We start from the raw sequence: 15,645 nt of genomic DNA, 5'->3' as shown, positions 1-15,645 counted from the left end.
ATACCACACCCATAATTAGTCACAAAGTATCGTAGGGTTAATAACCCTATGGGTGTGGTATTACAATATAACCTTACAATACTTGATGACTAGTTGTGAGCATAGTGGTAACCCTACGGTACTTTTTGACTAATTGTGGGGTTACCACTATGCTCATAACTAGTCATCAAGTATTGTAAGGTTACTTCCATGACCACTACCAGTCACACAGTATCGTGGAATCATTACTATGCCCATAGCTACTTACAAAGTATTATAGGGTTACTATTATTCCCACAAATAGTTACCAAGTAGTATAGGGTTACCATTATTCCCACAAATAGTTATCAAGTATTACAGGACCATGACCACTATTAGTCACGTGAGACTGTGACGTTAGTACCATGACCACAGTTAGTCACCTACTATTGTGAAGGTTCTGCTCTGCTCACAACCAGTCATGGATGGTGACAGATAAATCAGTTGCGAGTGTAAACGCAGCAGACTTTTTCTGACTGTAAAACAATATTTCGTCTACGATTTAGAAGTTTTAGGAAGAATATATCCTCCAAGCATTTAGGGTCCATTTTATCGAGCATAAAACTACAAAATTTTGCACTTTTCAGGTATATACACTTGTATAATTTGTTTTTGTTTTAAAATAGACGATATAGGGTTCTAGTTTACATACTGGTTTATATGTGAATGCGTGTTTTTGTGTGAAATACGATACATAAGCTTATATGTACAAGCATAGTGGAAAAACCGAATTCGTGTGATATTCTCGACCTGCTTCATTGAGTTTTTATTTGTATAAACCTATCGACCACGAAAGAAGCGATTTTAAAAACAATCCTCAAATCTTTTTACACACGTGTACCTCCAGACACAAAACTCATGCACGCGTCACCCACCTGCTGTTATAACACCGTCATTTGAAACAACTTCAAATTGTCAGGAGGAAGTTTTTGTTAGAAAGAAAAAGAAAAATTGCTTGGTGAGTGTCGTTTTTCTTTATATTATTGATATATGACGTAGCAAACAGTGTGACATTTAATAACCGTAATCAACAGTAGACTCCCTGCTAGAAATACAGGCTGATAGAAAAGTGTAAAAATAAGGCGATTCGCAGCTAGTTTCGGATTACAAAAAGAGCACAATCTAAGTTCGACGTCTGTATTGTCGTTTGGCCAGAGGGCCATGGGCTAACGTAACGTCATGATCGAGTGGCTTAACGTCAAGAATTTTCTCTGAGGTTTCAGAACAGTTTCAACCCAATACAGTAAGCAAGATCTTCTAGTGTTAGCTGTTGAGTCTATTAGTTAAATCGATGTAGGATTGAAGAACTTTGAAAAATGCTGTCAACCACTTACTTCGGTTCTGTGTTTCCGGCAAAGTACCAGAAACACGAAGTTTGTTTATTTGGTTTGTGTTTGAATTTCGCGCAAAGCTACACGAGGGCTATCTACGCTAGCCGTCTCTAATTTTGCAGTGCAAGATTAGAGGGAAGGCAGCTATTCATCACCATCCACCGCCAACTCTTGAGCTACTCTTTTACCAACGAATAGTGGGATCGACCGTGACATTATAACGCTCCCACTACTAAAAGGGGTGAGCATGTTTGGTGTAATGGGGATTCGCACCCGCAACCCTCAAATTACGAGTCGAGTGCCTTAATGACCTGGCCATGCCGGGCCAGACATGAAGTCAGGAAAGAAGCGAATTTTGGTTTAGACGTTGTTTATTTGTAAAACTATACTTGTCGTTAGTTCCGTAAAAATCAGGAAATTGTAAATCCTGCAAACGGAAAAACAAAACACATTCGTTATGATTAAGTAGACTGGGCAATGGAGTTTATTATTATTTTACGAAGTAAACCAATCCAATCAAAACAGTTACAAACACCTCCTGGTGCCCCAGAGGTAAGTCCCACAATTTACAGCGCCAAAATTCGTGTTTTAATCCCCACAACAGTCAAATCATAGGTGGTTCATTATGTAAGTTTGTGTTAAATAACAAACAAAGCGTTAAATAAACATAATTTTTCGAGTAGCAGAGTATTCTTGGGTTAAACACCACTTAATGAGCCAATTTTGTTGATGTACTGAATTCATGTATACCTTACGACAAAAGTACTTGAAGTGGAGCAGCTATAAAGAGATCACGTGACGGTGACCATATCATCTATGTCAAAATAATGTTATTACGCTTATAGGCTGGAATAAAAATGCCTGACACGCGTGGAAAAAGTTGTTGTTGTTGTCTCGTTATTTTAGCCCCGCATAAATTCCTTCTTCTAAAAACAGACATTGCGGTAAGGTGTTTTTTTATGGCCGTGAGAGAGTATAATATTAGAAACAATAGTTAGGAGTTTTATATAACAGTTGCGAGGTGAGCGAAGTTTATTGTATGATTCGTCAAAAGAATCTGTGGTTTTAAACCTTTTCAGTATAGAATGAACATAATTCATAGTTCACGTCAGTACCAACGAGTGGGTCATAAAACCCCATGACGTAACCGAGACATCAGTAAATAGAGACCGGTCTTTAAGTCAGTTAAATTCGACTTTGTTCATTTTGTTGGAAAAAAAAGTGTCTTCTGTGTGTCTCTTCGAATTAATTTTCTCAATTTTATGCTGCTATGATTTACAGAGAAAAGATTAGTATGTTTTATTCATTACATAACGTTTTTCTTCAACACACTAAATCCCTTTCAGGTGCCCCCTCCACTGGTACAGCGGTATGTCTGTAGACTTACACTCCTAAAAACGGGTTTCGATACCCCTGGTAGGCAGACAACAAATAGCTAATTATGTAACTTTGTGTTTAATGACAAAGCAACAACCCTTTCAGGTATCTCAATGAACATATTAAAAATTTATTAACCATTTTTACATAGATTTAATAAAAATTAATAATTATTAAAATTTTTAATAATGTGAGCACCTAATTGTTTTATAGGTGGTATATCCCTCGTTGTCGCTATCGTGCTCTACGATATAACAACATTTGGAAACCAACGAAATGATTGAATAAACGATTTTCCGAAAAATGTTATGAGCTGAAAGTCTCGCTTTTCATCTTAGAATACCTTAAAATTAGTTATTCTGCCACAAGTCTCGCTTTTCGTCTTAGGTGGAATTCTGACTCTTTGATTGAGGAAATGTCAACTGCTAAAAAGTGTGCAGGAAATAAACATGTATGTCATTCATAAATCTGCGTATCTTGTGACAGATTCCTGAAATGTTTACGATGTTAAACAACTCAATAATCTACGTAACAACGTATTTTTATGCATTAAGCATTAACGTCACTTTGGTGTGTAATAATAACTTTAACTCAAACGCAACGATTTGAGTAACATACAGAGAAACAACATATAAGCTGTGGATAATACACCAGTTACTGTGTGGTAAGTAATCAGAAACGTAGAAGGATGTACCAATTATTGTGTGGTAAGTAACCAGAAACGTAGAACGATGTACCAGTTATTGTGTGGTAAGCAACCAGAAACGTAGAACGATGTGCCAGTTATAGTGTGGTAAGTAACCAGAAACGTAGAACGATGTGCCAGTTATTGTGTGGTAAGTAACCAGAAACGTAGAACGATGTGCCAGTTTTAGTGTGGTAAGTAACCAGAAACGTGGAAGGATGTACCAGTTATTGTGTGGTAATAACCAGAAACGTAGACGGATGTACCAGTTATTGTGTGGTAAGTAACCAGAAATGTAGACACATGTACTAGTTATTGTACGATTAGTAGTCAGAAATACAGAAGGGTATACAAATTATAAGTTGTTAGAACATATAGATGTGTAAGGTATCAGAGTAGGAATATTGTGTGGCAAGTAGTCATAGAGGGCGCAATATGTTTGCTATTTTCAGTACAAAGTTCATTGTCAGTGCTCGGATTTATATTTGATTTACTGCTTGTTAATTTTTATTTTCACTAGAAGGTGAAGATGTGATGGGAAAAACGTCACGTGACCCACGTTCACGTGTTTCAGTACAAATTAATCTTTCTCTCTTCTATTACTAGTTTAAGTAAGGAGGTCATCAACACAACGCTCTCTGTTGGCGGACAAATTGTATGGTGATATTATTTATTGTCTTTTAGTCCTGCGTTATCATCTCAGCTCTGAACACGAAAATATAGTTAATGCTTTCGATCAGGTGAGGTTACTGTTACGTTAAAAATAATCTGATTTTGTTACCTAAAAATGTTTTATTAACTGACTTACTAATCTGATTTTGTCGCCCAAGAAACACTATTGTTAATTGACTTACTAATCTGAATTTATTGCATAATAAATACCATTGTTATCTGTTTTACTAATCCAGTTTTCTTTCCTAATAAGAATTATTATTAGCTGATAATAATCGGGTTTTGTTTTCTAAGATATCCTATTGTTAGCTCGCACACTTTTCCTAAGTAGTGCTAGATGTCTAGTTTCATTTCGTGATCTAAAATACATGTAAAAATGTGACTTTTAAATCGATAATGTGATATTATATAACAAGAACCTTAAAAACCTTTTATCTTGAAGTTAAGATACCCCAAGTTCATATTTGTTCCTATAGGTAATTAATAATAGGTTCTGCATGACCTAGTCTTGTTATATCACATTCTTATCTCAGCATAGTCTAAAGGTAGAACTTATAAAATAACAAGCGACCAGTTTCTTTAAAGTCAGCAACACGTGTTTACAAGGCAGATGAAAAATCGGTTTTCTTAAATAAATGAAAAATCCTTGCCATATAATATTTTTCAAGATGGTTTTGTTGTTTAGCAACATTTTAAATCAAATCAAGACGTTAAGAAATCAAGGTTTCAGCTATAAACTCATTTGCACTATATTAAATGAGCTGACTGGATGGAAAATGTAATAAAATAGCTTCTATGTTCATCATGGATTACTCTCACATGGTAGGAAAAAATACAAGTTGGAAAATAATAAACTTTTAACTAATAAATCTGAATATACATGTATATTTACTTAAGAACACAAAGGAAACAGTATTTATTATTGTCTGTGATATTTAAACAGTATGATTTATTGTTGTGATATTTAAACAGTATGTATTATTGTTGTGATATTTAAACACATGACTGGATAAAAATAAAATGGCGCCATCTAACAGCAATATGTATTATTGTCTGTGATATTTAAACAATATGTATTATTGTTGTGATATTTAAACACATGACTGGATAAAAATAAAATGGCGCCATCTAACAGCAATATGTATTATTGTCTGTGATATTTAAACAATATGTATTATTGTTGTGATATTTAAACACATGACTGGATAAAAATAAAATGGCGCCATCTAACAGCAATATGTGTTATTGTCTGTGATATTTAAACAATATGTATTATTGTTGTAATATTTAAACAAAATGTATTATTGTTGTGACACTTAAAAATATGTATTATTGTCTATGATATTTAAACAATATGTACTATTGTCTGTGATATTTAAACAATATGTATTATTATCTGTGATATTTATTTGGGAGGAATCCGTTTAACTTCACCATATACAGCTTTGGGCAAAACATTTGCGTATTTTGTGACAATTTTCGGGCCCAATTCTGCCCAACGCTTCTCAACTGAACTACAAGCTACGGCAGTCTTATATCGTCCTCATGGTTGAGATGATCCTGTAGAATATATGCACTGTAAGCAGCGACATTCTCATCCTGGAACATAGAGTTATTGTCAAACCTTACCCTAACAATTTGTAGAAATATCGTCTCCATGTGGTGCCTTTAGGAAACTTCATTGACGTTTCCATAGAGGATATGAAAAACAGTTTTCCACTATGATGAAAGGCTGCCCAAACATGTACTGCACCACCTCTTGTGTGTTTCCTATGAGAGAAACAGTCTTCCCTCATCTGTCTGCCAGACAAACCACGAACGCAAATTTTACCATCATCTTCAAAAAGACGGGAAAAGGATTAATCTAAAAAGATCATATGTCGCTAGTGCCTTAGCTGTAATTTAGCATACTATCTCGCATTGTGACAGTGGCATGATATATTCTGGTTAATATTGGTTTGCATATAGACCATAGTACAAAATAACCTGTTCTTCACTGTTCTTCTGGATGTCCTGGAATGAATGTATTCATGTTATTCCTGTCGTATCAGAACGTTTCAGGAGTCTCAATATAGTATATTCGGAGTGTCCTACTGTCCTGGCAATGTCCGTTTGCTTCATACCAAATCTGTACAACCGAAAAATTTTATGTCCAATAAGTTCTAGAACGTTACGAGGTATGGCTCTACACCCAGTACAGGGAAACTGTCTGAACAAAGCGTTGATGTGCTTTGAAAAAGATTATACCAAAAGCACACTTTTTTTTTTATATATATTTAACAGATATGCGTGTGAGATGTGACAAAAATAACAACTCGTATATGTTAGACCGATTATACGTTACCTTCTCTGTTACAACCCGGGCATTTACTCAATAACTACTCTATGCATTTAGATTTTAGACAATAACATCAATATAGAACAGTATGAAAACATTTTGGCCAAGATAGCAATAAACTAAATTAATTTAGTTATGTGAGCAATGTTATCACATTTTGTTGAATTTATTATCTGATATTATAAATCAGACAAATTTCACTTCCAGTGAAAAAAATAATAATTCTTTAATGTGTATATATATATATATAGAATAATTAAAAAGTTTAGTTATATAATACCGAATACAGAATTCTACGAAATTTCATAACATTATTTAAATACCTAAATTAATTTAGATTACTAAACTGTGAAGAAAAATGGACTGAAAACACCATTATCATTGTTTATGCTTCATCTTTATAAAAGGCCTAACTCTATTTTCATCGGTTTGTTGACCCAAAGTGTATTTATGAGTTTTGAATGAAAAATACTTCACTCCAAACCGCAAGCTACCGTCAATCGAAGAAGGTATTATTCCTCTACTTCACAGTTGTTGTTTTTTTAAATTCTTTCTCTGGTAAAAAAGTAAAACAAGTGGTACTGACAAGTACACACTATAACACCATTCAGTAGAAACGTTAAGTCAATTAATTTACTCCGATATATCAAAATTCATTGTGCGCATTATGGTGGTTGTGTTGCAAATTGACCATACATTAACTGTTGCTACAAACGTATATCAGTTATGTTTTATATAAACAATAAATAGACATTTGGTACAAATGTTATTTGAATTGATTTTTTCATTAAGACATCCTTAGTTAAGATGCATAAGGTAAGCGGTATTTCTTTTACTATATTTTTCAAAAATGTATTCTTAAAGTATATAAACTGAAGATCAGGTGCGCCATTAATGGTCGAAAATAAGGTATATTTTTAAAGATCCCCATGACTGCGAAGATTGTTTAACTTTAAGAATGAGTTCACTTGACTGGATGAAAATAAAATGGCGCCATCTAACAGCAATATGTGTTTTGTTTCCCGTGCTTAATAAAATAATCTTCTAGCTCCGTGACTTCTATTTTAAAAATTGCTGTAAGACAAAATGTAGCAAGCTATATAGAGATTCTAAGCATGATGAAAACGATGAAAATTGGAATTAGAGTATTCTAATGAAGTCAAAGAAAATAGGGTAAGACAATACTGGAGTAAAGCATGGGATCGCCAGGAATTAGCTTATTGATCTAAAGAAATAGTCCAAAAAGTAATGGAAGTAAAATTGGGATCGCTAGGAGTTAGCGCTATGATGTGAAGTCAGAGAAAACTGATTAAGAAGAAACGGAAGTAAAACATGATAAGCATCGCTGTAACATGATATATTCATGACCTAAAAATGATGCAACCTTTGTACGGTATAAACGTTGTCCTAATGAATGCTTTACCTACTATAGATACTTATAACCACATATATATGACACAAGTATCGCACTATGTTAGATGACATTTGTAGACAAGCGGCAGTATTAAAATCATCTCGTGAGTTTTGTTTACAGCAGCTAAAACTATTTATCTGCTATTCCTTTATATCATGCTTTTAAAACAACACAGAAAACGCCTCCTGTCTATGTGCGCATTAAACACACTCTTTCTATACACCAATGTGTGTATTAAACAACTGTACGTGTAGTAAATACACCCTGTCCACATAAGTACGTGTATTAAATACTCCCCTGTCTATAAAAGTACGTGTATTAAATACTCCCGTCTATATAAATACGTGTATTAAATACCTCCTGTCAATACACTAGTATGTGTGTATATCATGACTGAGACTCGGGCACGTGGACCCATGTACCACTTATAAATCAGTGCCTAATTAGGGTATCACTAAAGTAACAGTTTTCTTTAGGGCATCTAACATAACAACAGTGTAATGTTTGGTTTCTGTATGGATTATTCTATTTAGGAACAACAACAGAAAACACTTCGTTTATTGTTCTTAGCGTCCATTTAATAAACGGTTTTGATTTCTTAACATCTAAACGTGTTGTATAGCAGTAAGTGAAAGTGAGTTAATGACGTATTTTAGTGGCGAACGTACAACTGTTTAACCTGTGAACATTCTGTTAACTTTCAAGAGTAAACTTTATTATTCGAATGTTTATCATTTAGCAGCGGGAGAAATTCGTTAACCGACTGACATTTTTAAGAACAGGACAACACTTGGGGTTGTTTCCACACAGACATAAATAGATAAAAAACTAACGTTTAACACAACGTTTTAAAACATTCTCAAACACCACGAAAGCAGCACAAGCATGTATCCTGTGATAAACAATTTTAATACTTTCAAAACAGGATTGTCAATACTCTTTTTCATGGAAGCGCAGGGAAAGATTAGCAAGGCCAAGAACAACACTCGAACCCATAGCCAATCCATCAATTTGTTCATAGATTTTTCCGTTAAAACGTTATCAGAATCCATATAAAATTATCTCCATCTAAATACCAGTATGAATATTAAACACCATATATACACCAGTAAATGTACCAAACGTATACTATCTACGTGTCTTACGTATTTCAAACTCAGTATTTAAAGCACAGTTTAAATTTTAACATTTGTACCAATCTATAATTGATAAAATGATTTTTTTCTCATAAGAACTCTTTCTTAATCATATTTACACAAAGTAAAAGGAAAATGGTTTTTGCCTTTAAATCATGTTTTGTATAGAGAGGGTAAATCGATAAGAACAAACAAAAACAACTTTCCTTTTACTTTGTGTAAATATGATTAAGAAAGAGTTCTTATGAGAAAAAAATCATTTTATCAATTATAGATTGGTACAAATGTTAAAATTTAAACTGTGCTTTAGTGGGATAAGTGGAAGTTTTGTTTCTTTTTGTATTTTGCACAAAGCTACTCGAGGGCTATCTGCGCTAGCCATCCCTAATTTAGCAGTGTAAGACTAGAGGGAAGGCAGCTAGTCATCACCACCCACCGTCAACTCTTGGGCTACTCTTTTACCAGCGAAAAGTGGGATTGACCGTAACATTATAACGCCCCCCACGGCTGAAAGGTGAGCATGTTTGGTGTGACGGGGATTCGAACCCGCGACCCTCAGATTGCGAGTTGACCACCTTAGCCACCTGGCCATGCCGTGGACTGGAAGTTCTGTACGGTGGTTAATGTGCATCGGCCGCTACTTTGGAGTTTCTCTTACTTATCAAATACTACCAAGCATAACCAAGTTAATAAAACACTTCTAATGCACGTTTACATATTCCAAAAACGTTTCTAATGCAAGTATCTGTGTTCTATAAATGTAATATATATATATTCATTAATTCATTTTCACCGTTCCGTAACTTGAGATTATTACATTAAAAAAAACTGTAACTTTGAATCAAGGGAAAGAATGCTCCACGTGAATATTGTACGTCATCTGAGCGCGCGTGAAATGTCTCTTTACGAGCATAATAAGAATCTCAGATAATTCCGAATCGTAGTTCGCGAATTCAAAGTAAATTGTCAATAATGATTGCAACTGTTTTTAAATGAAACCCGAGTAGCAGTTACTTAGACATAGTCCTAATATAAATTTAGTTCAAACATCCTTGAGCCTGTCAGTATAACCTTATGAAAGGAGCTATTGACTTACAAAATTCATGTTTTTGAAGGACATTTACAATCGCCTTAAAAAGTATTTTTATTAAACTGTTTATACCCAGAACGTCTTGTTTTCACAAAGACATTTTCTAAATAATCATCTTCAGGATAATTTTACCTTTAATATTCTTTTGTGGCATAAAATCGTTTTATAGCCGGATAGTAATTTGTAAATGTTTACTATGCATGTTTTCACACCATCAATTCACACTTCACGACAAGAAATTAACTTGAAATAAAAATGTGTCTCAGAATGGTTGGCATGGGTTTTAACAGTTTTATTGATAAGCAGAGAACAAAAGGTTTTGTTAACCTGAAGATGGCCGAGGAAAGTCGAAACGGTGTTCTCTGCTTATCTATATAAATGTTAATAGCCATACCAGTCGTTCTGAGATACGTTCATACTTGGTCATGTTTATAACATGTTATTATTCAGTATTTTATGTTTCAACACAGAGTCAATTAATATTTGTTATGTTTATAAAGAGTTAGTATTCAGTATCTTATGTTTCAACACAGAGTCAATCTATACTTGGCATGTTTAAAACATGTTAGTGTTTAGTATTTTATGTTTCAACACAAAGTCAATCTATACTTGCCATGTTTATAACATGTTAGTGTTTCCGTCCCAACATGTAATCTTTTCATTGCTTAACATATTAATAATATATTTGTGTTCCTTATTCCTATTTCAACATACGACTGTTTTACAACTGTCAACAGTGTGTACACGAACCTACTACAAAAACAACAGACATTCTATATTCCCTTGGGTTTAGAAAATGAATCGAAATACTTGTATTACTTGTGTATAAATATCTCTGTGACAATACATATTAAAGAAACATTCGAAACACTTTACAAAATCAAAGTTTTTACCTGTTTCGTCACAGAGTCGATAAGACGAACGAAGAGCTCTTGTTCTTGACGAACGCCTACATTAAAATAAAGACGGTTGAAAATAAATAAAAGCTGGAAATCCAATAATATGTGGATTTAAGTATTGTAATGGTTGCATAGAAAGTCATTAAATGAGAAGCTGTGAATGTTGAAAGACCTATAGACTTGACATTTAAGGAAGAGATGCAAGTTCTGAATTATTTCTATAGACTTGACATTTAAGGAAGAGATGCAAGTTCTGAATTATTTCTATAGACTTGACATTTAAGGAAGAGATGCAAGTTCTGAATTATTTCTATAGACTTGACATTTAAGGAAGAGATGCAAGTTCTGAATTATTTCTTGCCATTCCTGGCTGCAATAAATGAACATGAAAAAGCTTTATCTATATACAATCGCTAATGTTTTCGGGTTTCGTAGGTAACAAGTATTCTATTAATTATTTAATGATATTTTCACTAATAATATTGGTTAGAATGTTTATATATTACATTACCTTGTGTTTTATGTTTTTATTGACGTACTTCTATTATCGAAAATGTTTTTCCTTTTTTTTGAGAACTTAAATAAATTTCCTAACATCGTCGGATCTCGTGAGATGTTGTTGGAATTATGGTCAAAAGCGTAGTTAATACTGAGGGTACCAACTGGTGAAGCAATGCACTATAATATTTAAATATAGGAAGGTAAGAAAAACTATTGATTTCGTATAGTTAATACAAAGTTAAGTTTTAGTTTCGTTCGAGGTAAATAGCTTGCTTTTATGAGACGTTATTAATACTTATCGTGTTTTATACGTCATTAAGTAAACATTAAATTCAATATCCAATATTCAACGTCGTATATCGATATGTAAAAGTTGACAACGCATATAATGGGTTCATATACAATTTTCTATATTGTAGATCGTGAGGTAAAGAAAAAATCTCATCTCTAACCTTTTATGTTTTACAATTTTAGTGAAAGTTAGTTTCGTTCCTAACCTTGCATGTTATACATTTCTAGGTGAAATGTAACCTCATCTTAACCTTGTATGTTGTACATTTATAGGTAAAACTTGACCTCCCTTATCTTTATCCTTCCATGTTGTATGTTTCTAGGTAAAACGTCACCTTAATCTCTAACCTTGCATATTGTACAATTCTATAGGTAAAATTTAGTTTCATCTCCAGCATATTTGTCTTACGTTGCTAAAATTTGATTTAGCATATCTTCAGCAATGCGTTTAGCACATCGCTGGGAGAAAGCTACCCTTAACCCCCAACATTTTATATATCTTGATATAGGTAAATGTTAACCTTCAGCTTCAATATTACATGTGCATTATCACGTGTAAATGCTAACATTTATCTCCAACTTTACAAGTTGTACATTGTTTGGTAAAGGTTTGCCTTGATTCTGAACGCTGCACGTCGTACTTTGTGTTTTACATGATGAAACAATCCTCACTTCATGTACTTTATAGTAAATGTATTATTAATTCTGGCATCAGGGTTTTATCAAAGCAAAAAAGGAGTTTCTGTAGGGGTGGGCGTGGTCTAGTTATAAGATTGACAGTCAAATCTCACTATTCGTTTAAAGTAGCCCAATAGTTAGCGGAGAGACTGTTTACCAGCAAGTTAACTCTCTAAGGTAACAGTTCAAAAATTGGGGACTGATATGCGCAGATAACTGTTGTACAGTTTTAAGAAATATCTAAAATAAACAAACAAACAAGAATTCTGGATATTTTGAAAAAATAGCTAGGAGCAGAACTTCATGTCAACGTATTTTATAAAATACAAGAAATAAGAAAAATTGTGTTTTTGTATCATACTTAGTTTTGAATACAAATTCTCCTTGGACTAGACTTGGTTTTATTCAAACTAGTTCGTGTACTTAACTTGATGAAACACTCTAAACGCACGCATGAGCGTCCGCCTAAGAATTAAGTTTTACTGTTTTGGGGACCAAATGTTTTGAACCATTGATCTAATGCCTCTTGCTGAAGTTAGTCCAACGTTATACATATCATTTACGTTGGTCATGTGGTGACCAACGTAAATAAAAATCATGAGTTCCTGAGAAAACTTCCTAGTTGTCTCAGTACTTCATATGTTACATTAGTTGATCATGTGGTAAATCATGAGTTCCTGGGAACACTTCCTAGTTGTCCCAGTACTTTATATATTACATTAGTTAGTCATGTGGTAAATCACGAGTGCCTGAGAACACTTCCTAGTTGTCTCAGTACTTTATATGTTACATTAGTTGGTCATGTGGTAAATCACGAGTGCCTGAGAACACTTCTCCTAATTTTAGATGCAGTGTAGTCGCAAGCTAACGAACCTGAAAATGATTAAAAATTGAAGTGAAAGTTTCATTTGATCAGGTTAGAATTACAAAAGACGTTTTTGTGTAAATATCAACGAATGTTTACGGAAAACAGGAGCTCCATTGTACAGATATTTACATAGTTCTGATAACTCTGATTTCCGTTTTCCTCTGATGGAGAGACGAGGCTAGTGAACCCTGTTTATGTTGGAGAGAACCATGTACGTTATGTTCTAAATGACAAATTGAAGCCTTCGCTTTCTCCAGTCCACTTGCGCCCCGATGACAGATGTTACGTTTGTTGTGAACGTGTCTCGTAAGCCTTTGGCGGACATGATGAGGCAAGTAACATAGTGACCTAGAGTAGAAGACAAGCGACACGTTGGCACCGTCAAGAGCACGCTCGTTTCCCGACCAATCCCAACAGAATTCCGCAGAACGCAGCTCACGGAATATTGCTGTTCCCGAGAGAGGAGAAAATGGCTGCACGAGCGCTCCCTCGAGTGTTGCTCGTGTCTTGTTCTGTGCTCACATTACACATTTTCTCTTGTATCTTTTGTAAGAGAAACAGACATTAGTACAAGCATGCCAGGTCACCGGTGCTTTTTGAGAGAGGCCATAAGTTGTTTGATACATGTTCTGTGAGGTTCATTTCGTAAATACTGTTGTAAATGGTAAAACGTAACCTAGTTTACGAACAGCTTGGACATTTTTGGAAAGTAATTTGAGTATGTAGATGTACTCAGTGTTTTGTGTTTGGAATTCTAACCAGCGGTTCAGAGTAGAACAGGACGTTGTATACATTGGTAACATAATAATATAAATCTTTATCTTAATTTTAAAGACTTTAAACCTTCCAAGACTTCTATACACAGGCAGTATAAGTTTCCATAATTGAAATAGTAATCAACAGATTTTAATGGTTTTTGTTGTTCTATACACAAGGCATGTTGATCATTTATTCTATTTAATCACTGGTCATCCAAATTACTATACTTCCAATAGTTAGACATGTGTCGTGTTTATACACAAACAAACTTTACCGATAAAAGCATATTCGAAAATGTTAATACGTCGAAGGAAAAAAGGAAACCAAAGTTCGAACGAAACATTAGTTCAGTTAATTAGCATCGAAGTGGAAAGGAAAAAAACAAAAACTTCTGGTTTGATCTGAAAGAGAAGCCGAAATACCAGTTAAATATTATGTCAAACAAACAACATTATAAACCAGTATCTATTTAAACTCTCTGTCAACACTTCGTCGTTAAACTGTTTGCTTTCCGATATATATAAATTTCTACTGCCCATAAGGATCAGAAACACTGACAAAGTATTCACACAGTATAAAAAACACTGGTGATAGAACGTTATACATTAATCTTAGAAATCTAATGCTCTAAAAAAACTATATAATAATAATAATGATGTCACAGGCATATATATATATATATATATGAGTTTGTGATATGTATTTGTGAACCACTACAAATACAGAGACAGAGATATTACATAATTGAGAATATATTAAACTTATATTAAACTGATTCATAATTAACGATTGTGATATATACAGACGCTAAACACGTTATTTCTTTAGAATCACGGTAGATCATTATAATATGATACCGATAACATATCATTCACAAATATATAAAGAATTATGTTTTAACTACATCTTAGAGTACATCCTATACATGACAAAGATCTCACTTCAAAGTTCAATTTCTCTTTATCAATAAATTTTGTAAGCAGCAAATTATCTCTTCCATATCTAAACTTGCTATTTAAAAGTTTACAAGTTCAAGTTATCTAGTGTTTTACAGAAAATAGTTCACATCCAGTGGTTGTGAAAAGTACCACATAAAAAGTACCATTCTAAATACAGTTTAGACATAAAAAGTAACATTCTAAATACAGTTTAGACATGAAAAAGTAATATTCTAAATACAGTTTAGACATAAAAAGTAATATTCTAAATACAGTTTAGACATAAAAAGTAACATTCTAAATACAGTTTAGACATTAAAAAGTACCATTCTAAATACAGTTTAGACATGAAAAAGTACCATTCTAAATACAGTTTAGACATAAAAAGTACCATTCTAAATACAGTTTAGACATAAAAAGTAACATTCTAAATATAGTTTAGACAAGATAAAGTACTATTCTAAATACAGTTTAGACATGAAAAAGTACCATTCTAAATACAGTTTAGACATAAAAAGTAACATTCTAAATACAGTTTAGACATAAAAAGTACCATTCTAAATACAGTTTAGACATGAAAAAGTACCATTCTAAATACAGTTTAGACATAAAAAGTAACATTCTAAATACAGTTTAGACATAAAAAGTAA

At 33.4% G+C, this 15,645-nt stretch overlaps 1 protein-coding gene and 1 long non-coding RNA gene across 3 annotated transcripts in view; one reads left to right on the top strand and one right to left on the bottom strand.

Moving 5' to 3' along the window:
* The window catches only part of LOC143257504 (transcription factor collier-like), a 133,263-nt gene that overhangs the window by 92,659 nt on the left and 24,959 nt on the right, over nucleotides 1-15,645 (bottom strand). For both annotated transcript variants that reach the window (XM_076516278.1, XM_076516277.1), the window contains exon 4: nucleotides 10,955-11,010. In XM_076516278.1, coding sequence (XP_076372393.1) covers nucleotides 10,955-11,010 — 56 coding nt within the window. The remainder of the gene's footprint in view (nucleotides 1-10,954; nucleotides 11,011-15,645) is intronic.
* The window catches only part of LOC143257506 (uncharacterized), a 152,488-nt gene continuing 140,778 nt past the window's right edge, over nucleotides 3,936-15,645 (top strand). Inside the window, exon 1 of the long non-coding RNA XR_013031888.1 lies at nucleotides 3,936-4,151. This is a non-coding gene — a long non-coding RNA (uncharacterized LOC143257506). The remainder of the gene's footprint in view (nucleotides 4,152-15,645) is intronic.

Source organism: Tachypleus tridentatus, chromosome 7 (assembly GCF_004210375.1).
Source record: "Tachypleus tridentatus isolate NWPU-2018 chromosome 7, ASM421037v1, whole genome shotgun sequence".
Lineage (NCBI taxonomy): Eukaryota > Metazoa > Arthropoda > Merostomata > Xiphosura > Limulidae > Tachypleus > Tachypleus tridentatus.
Note: the sequence above shows the minus strand (reverse complement) of the source record. Positions and strands in the feature narration are given on the sequence as shown.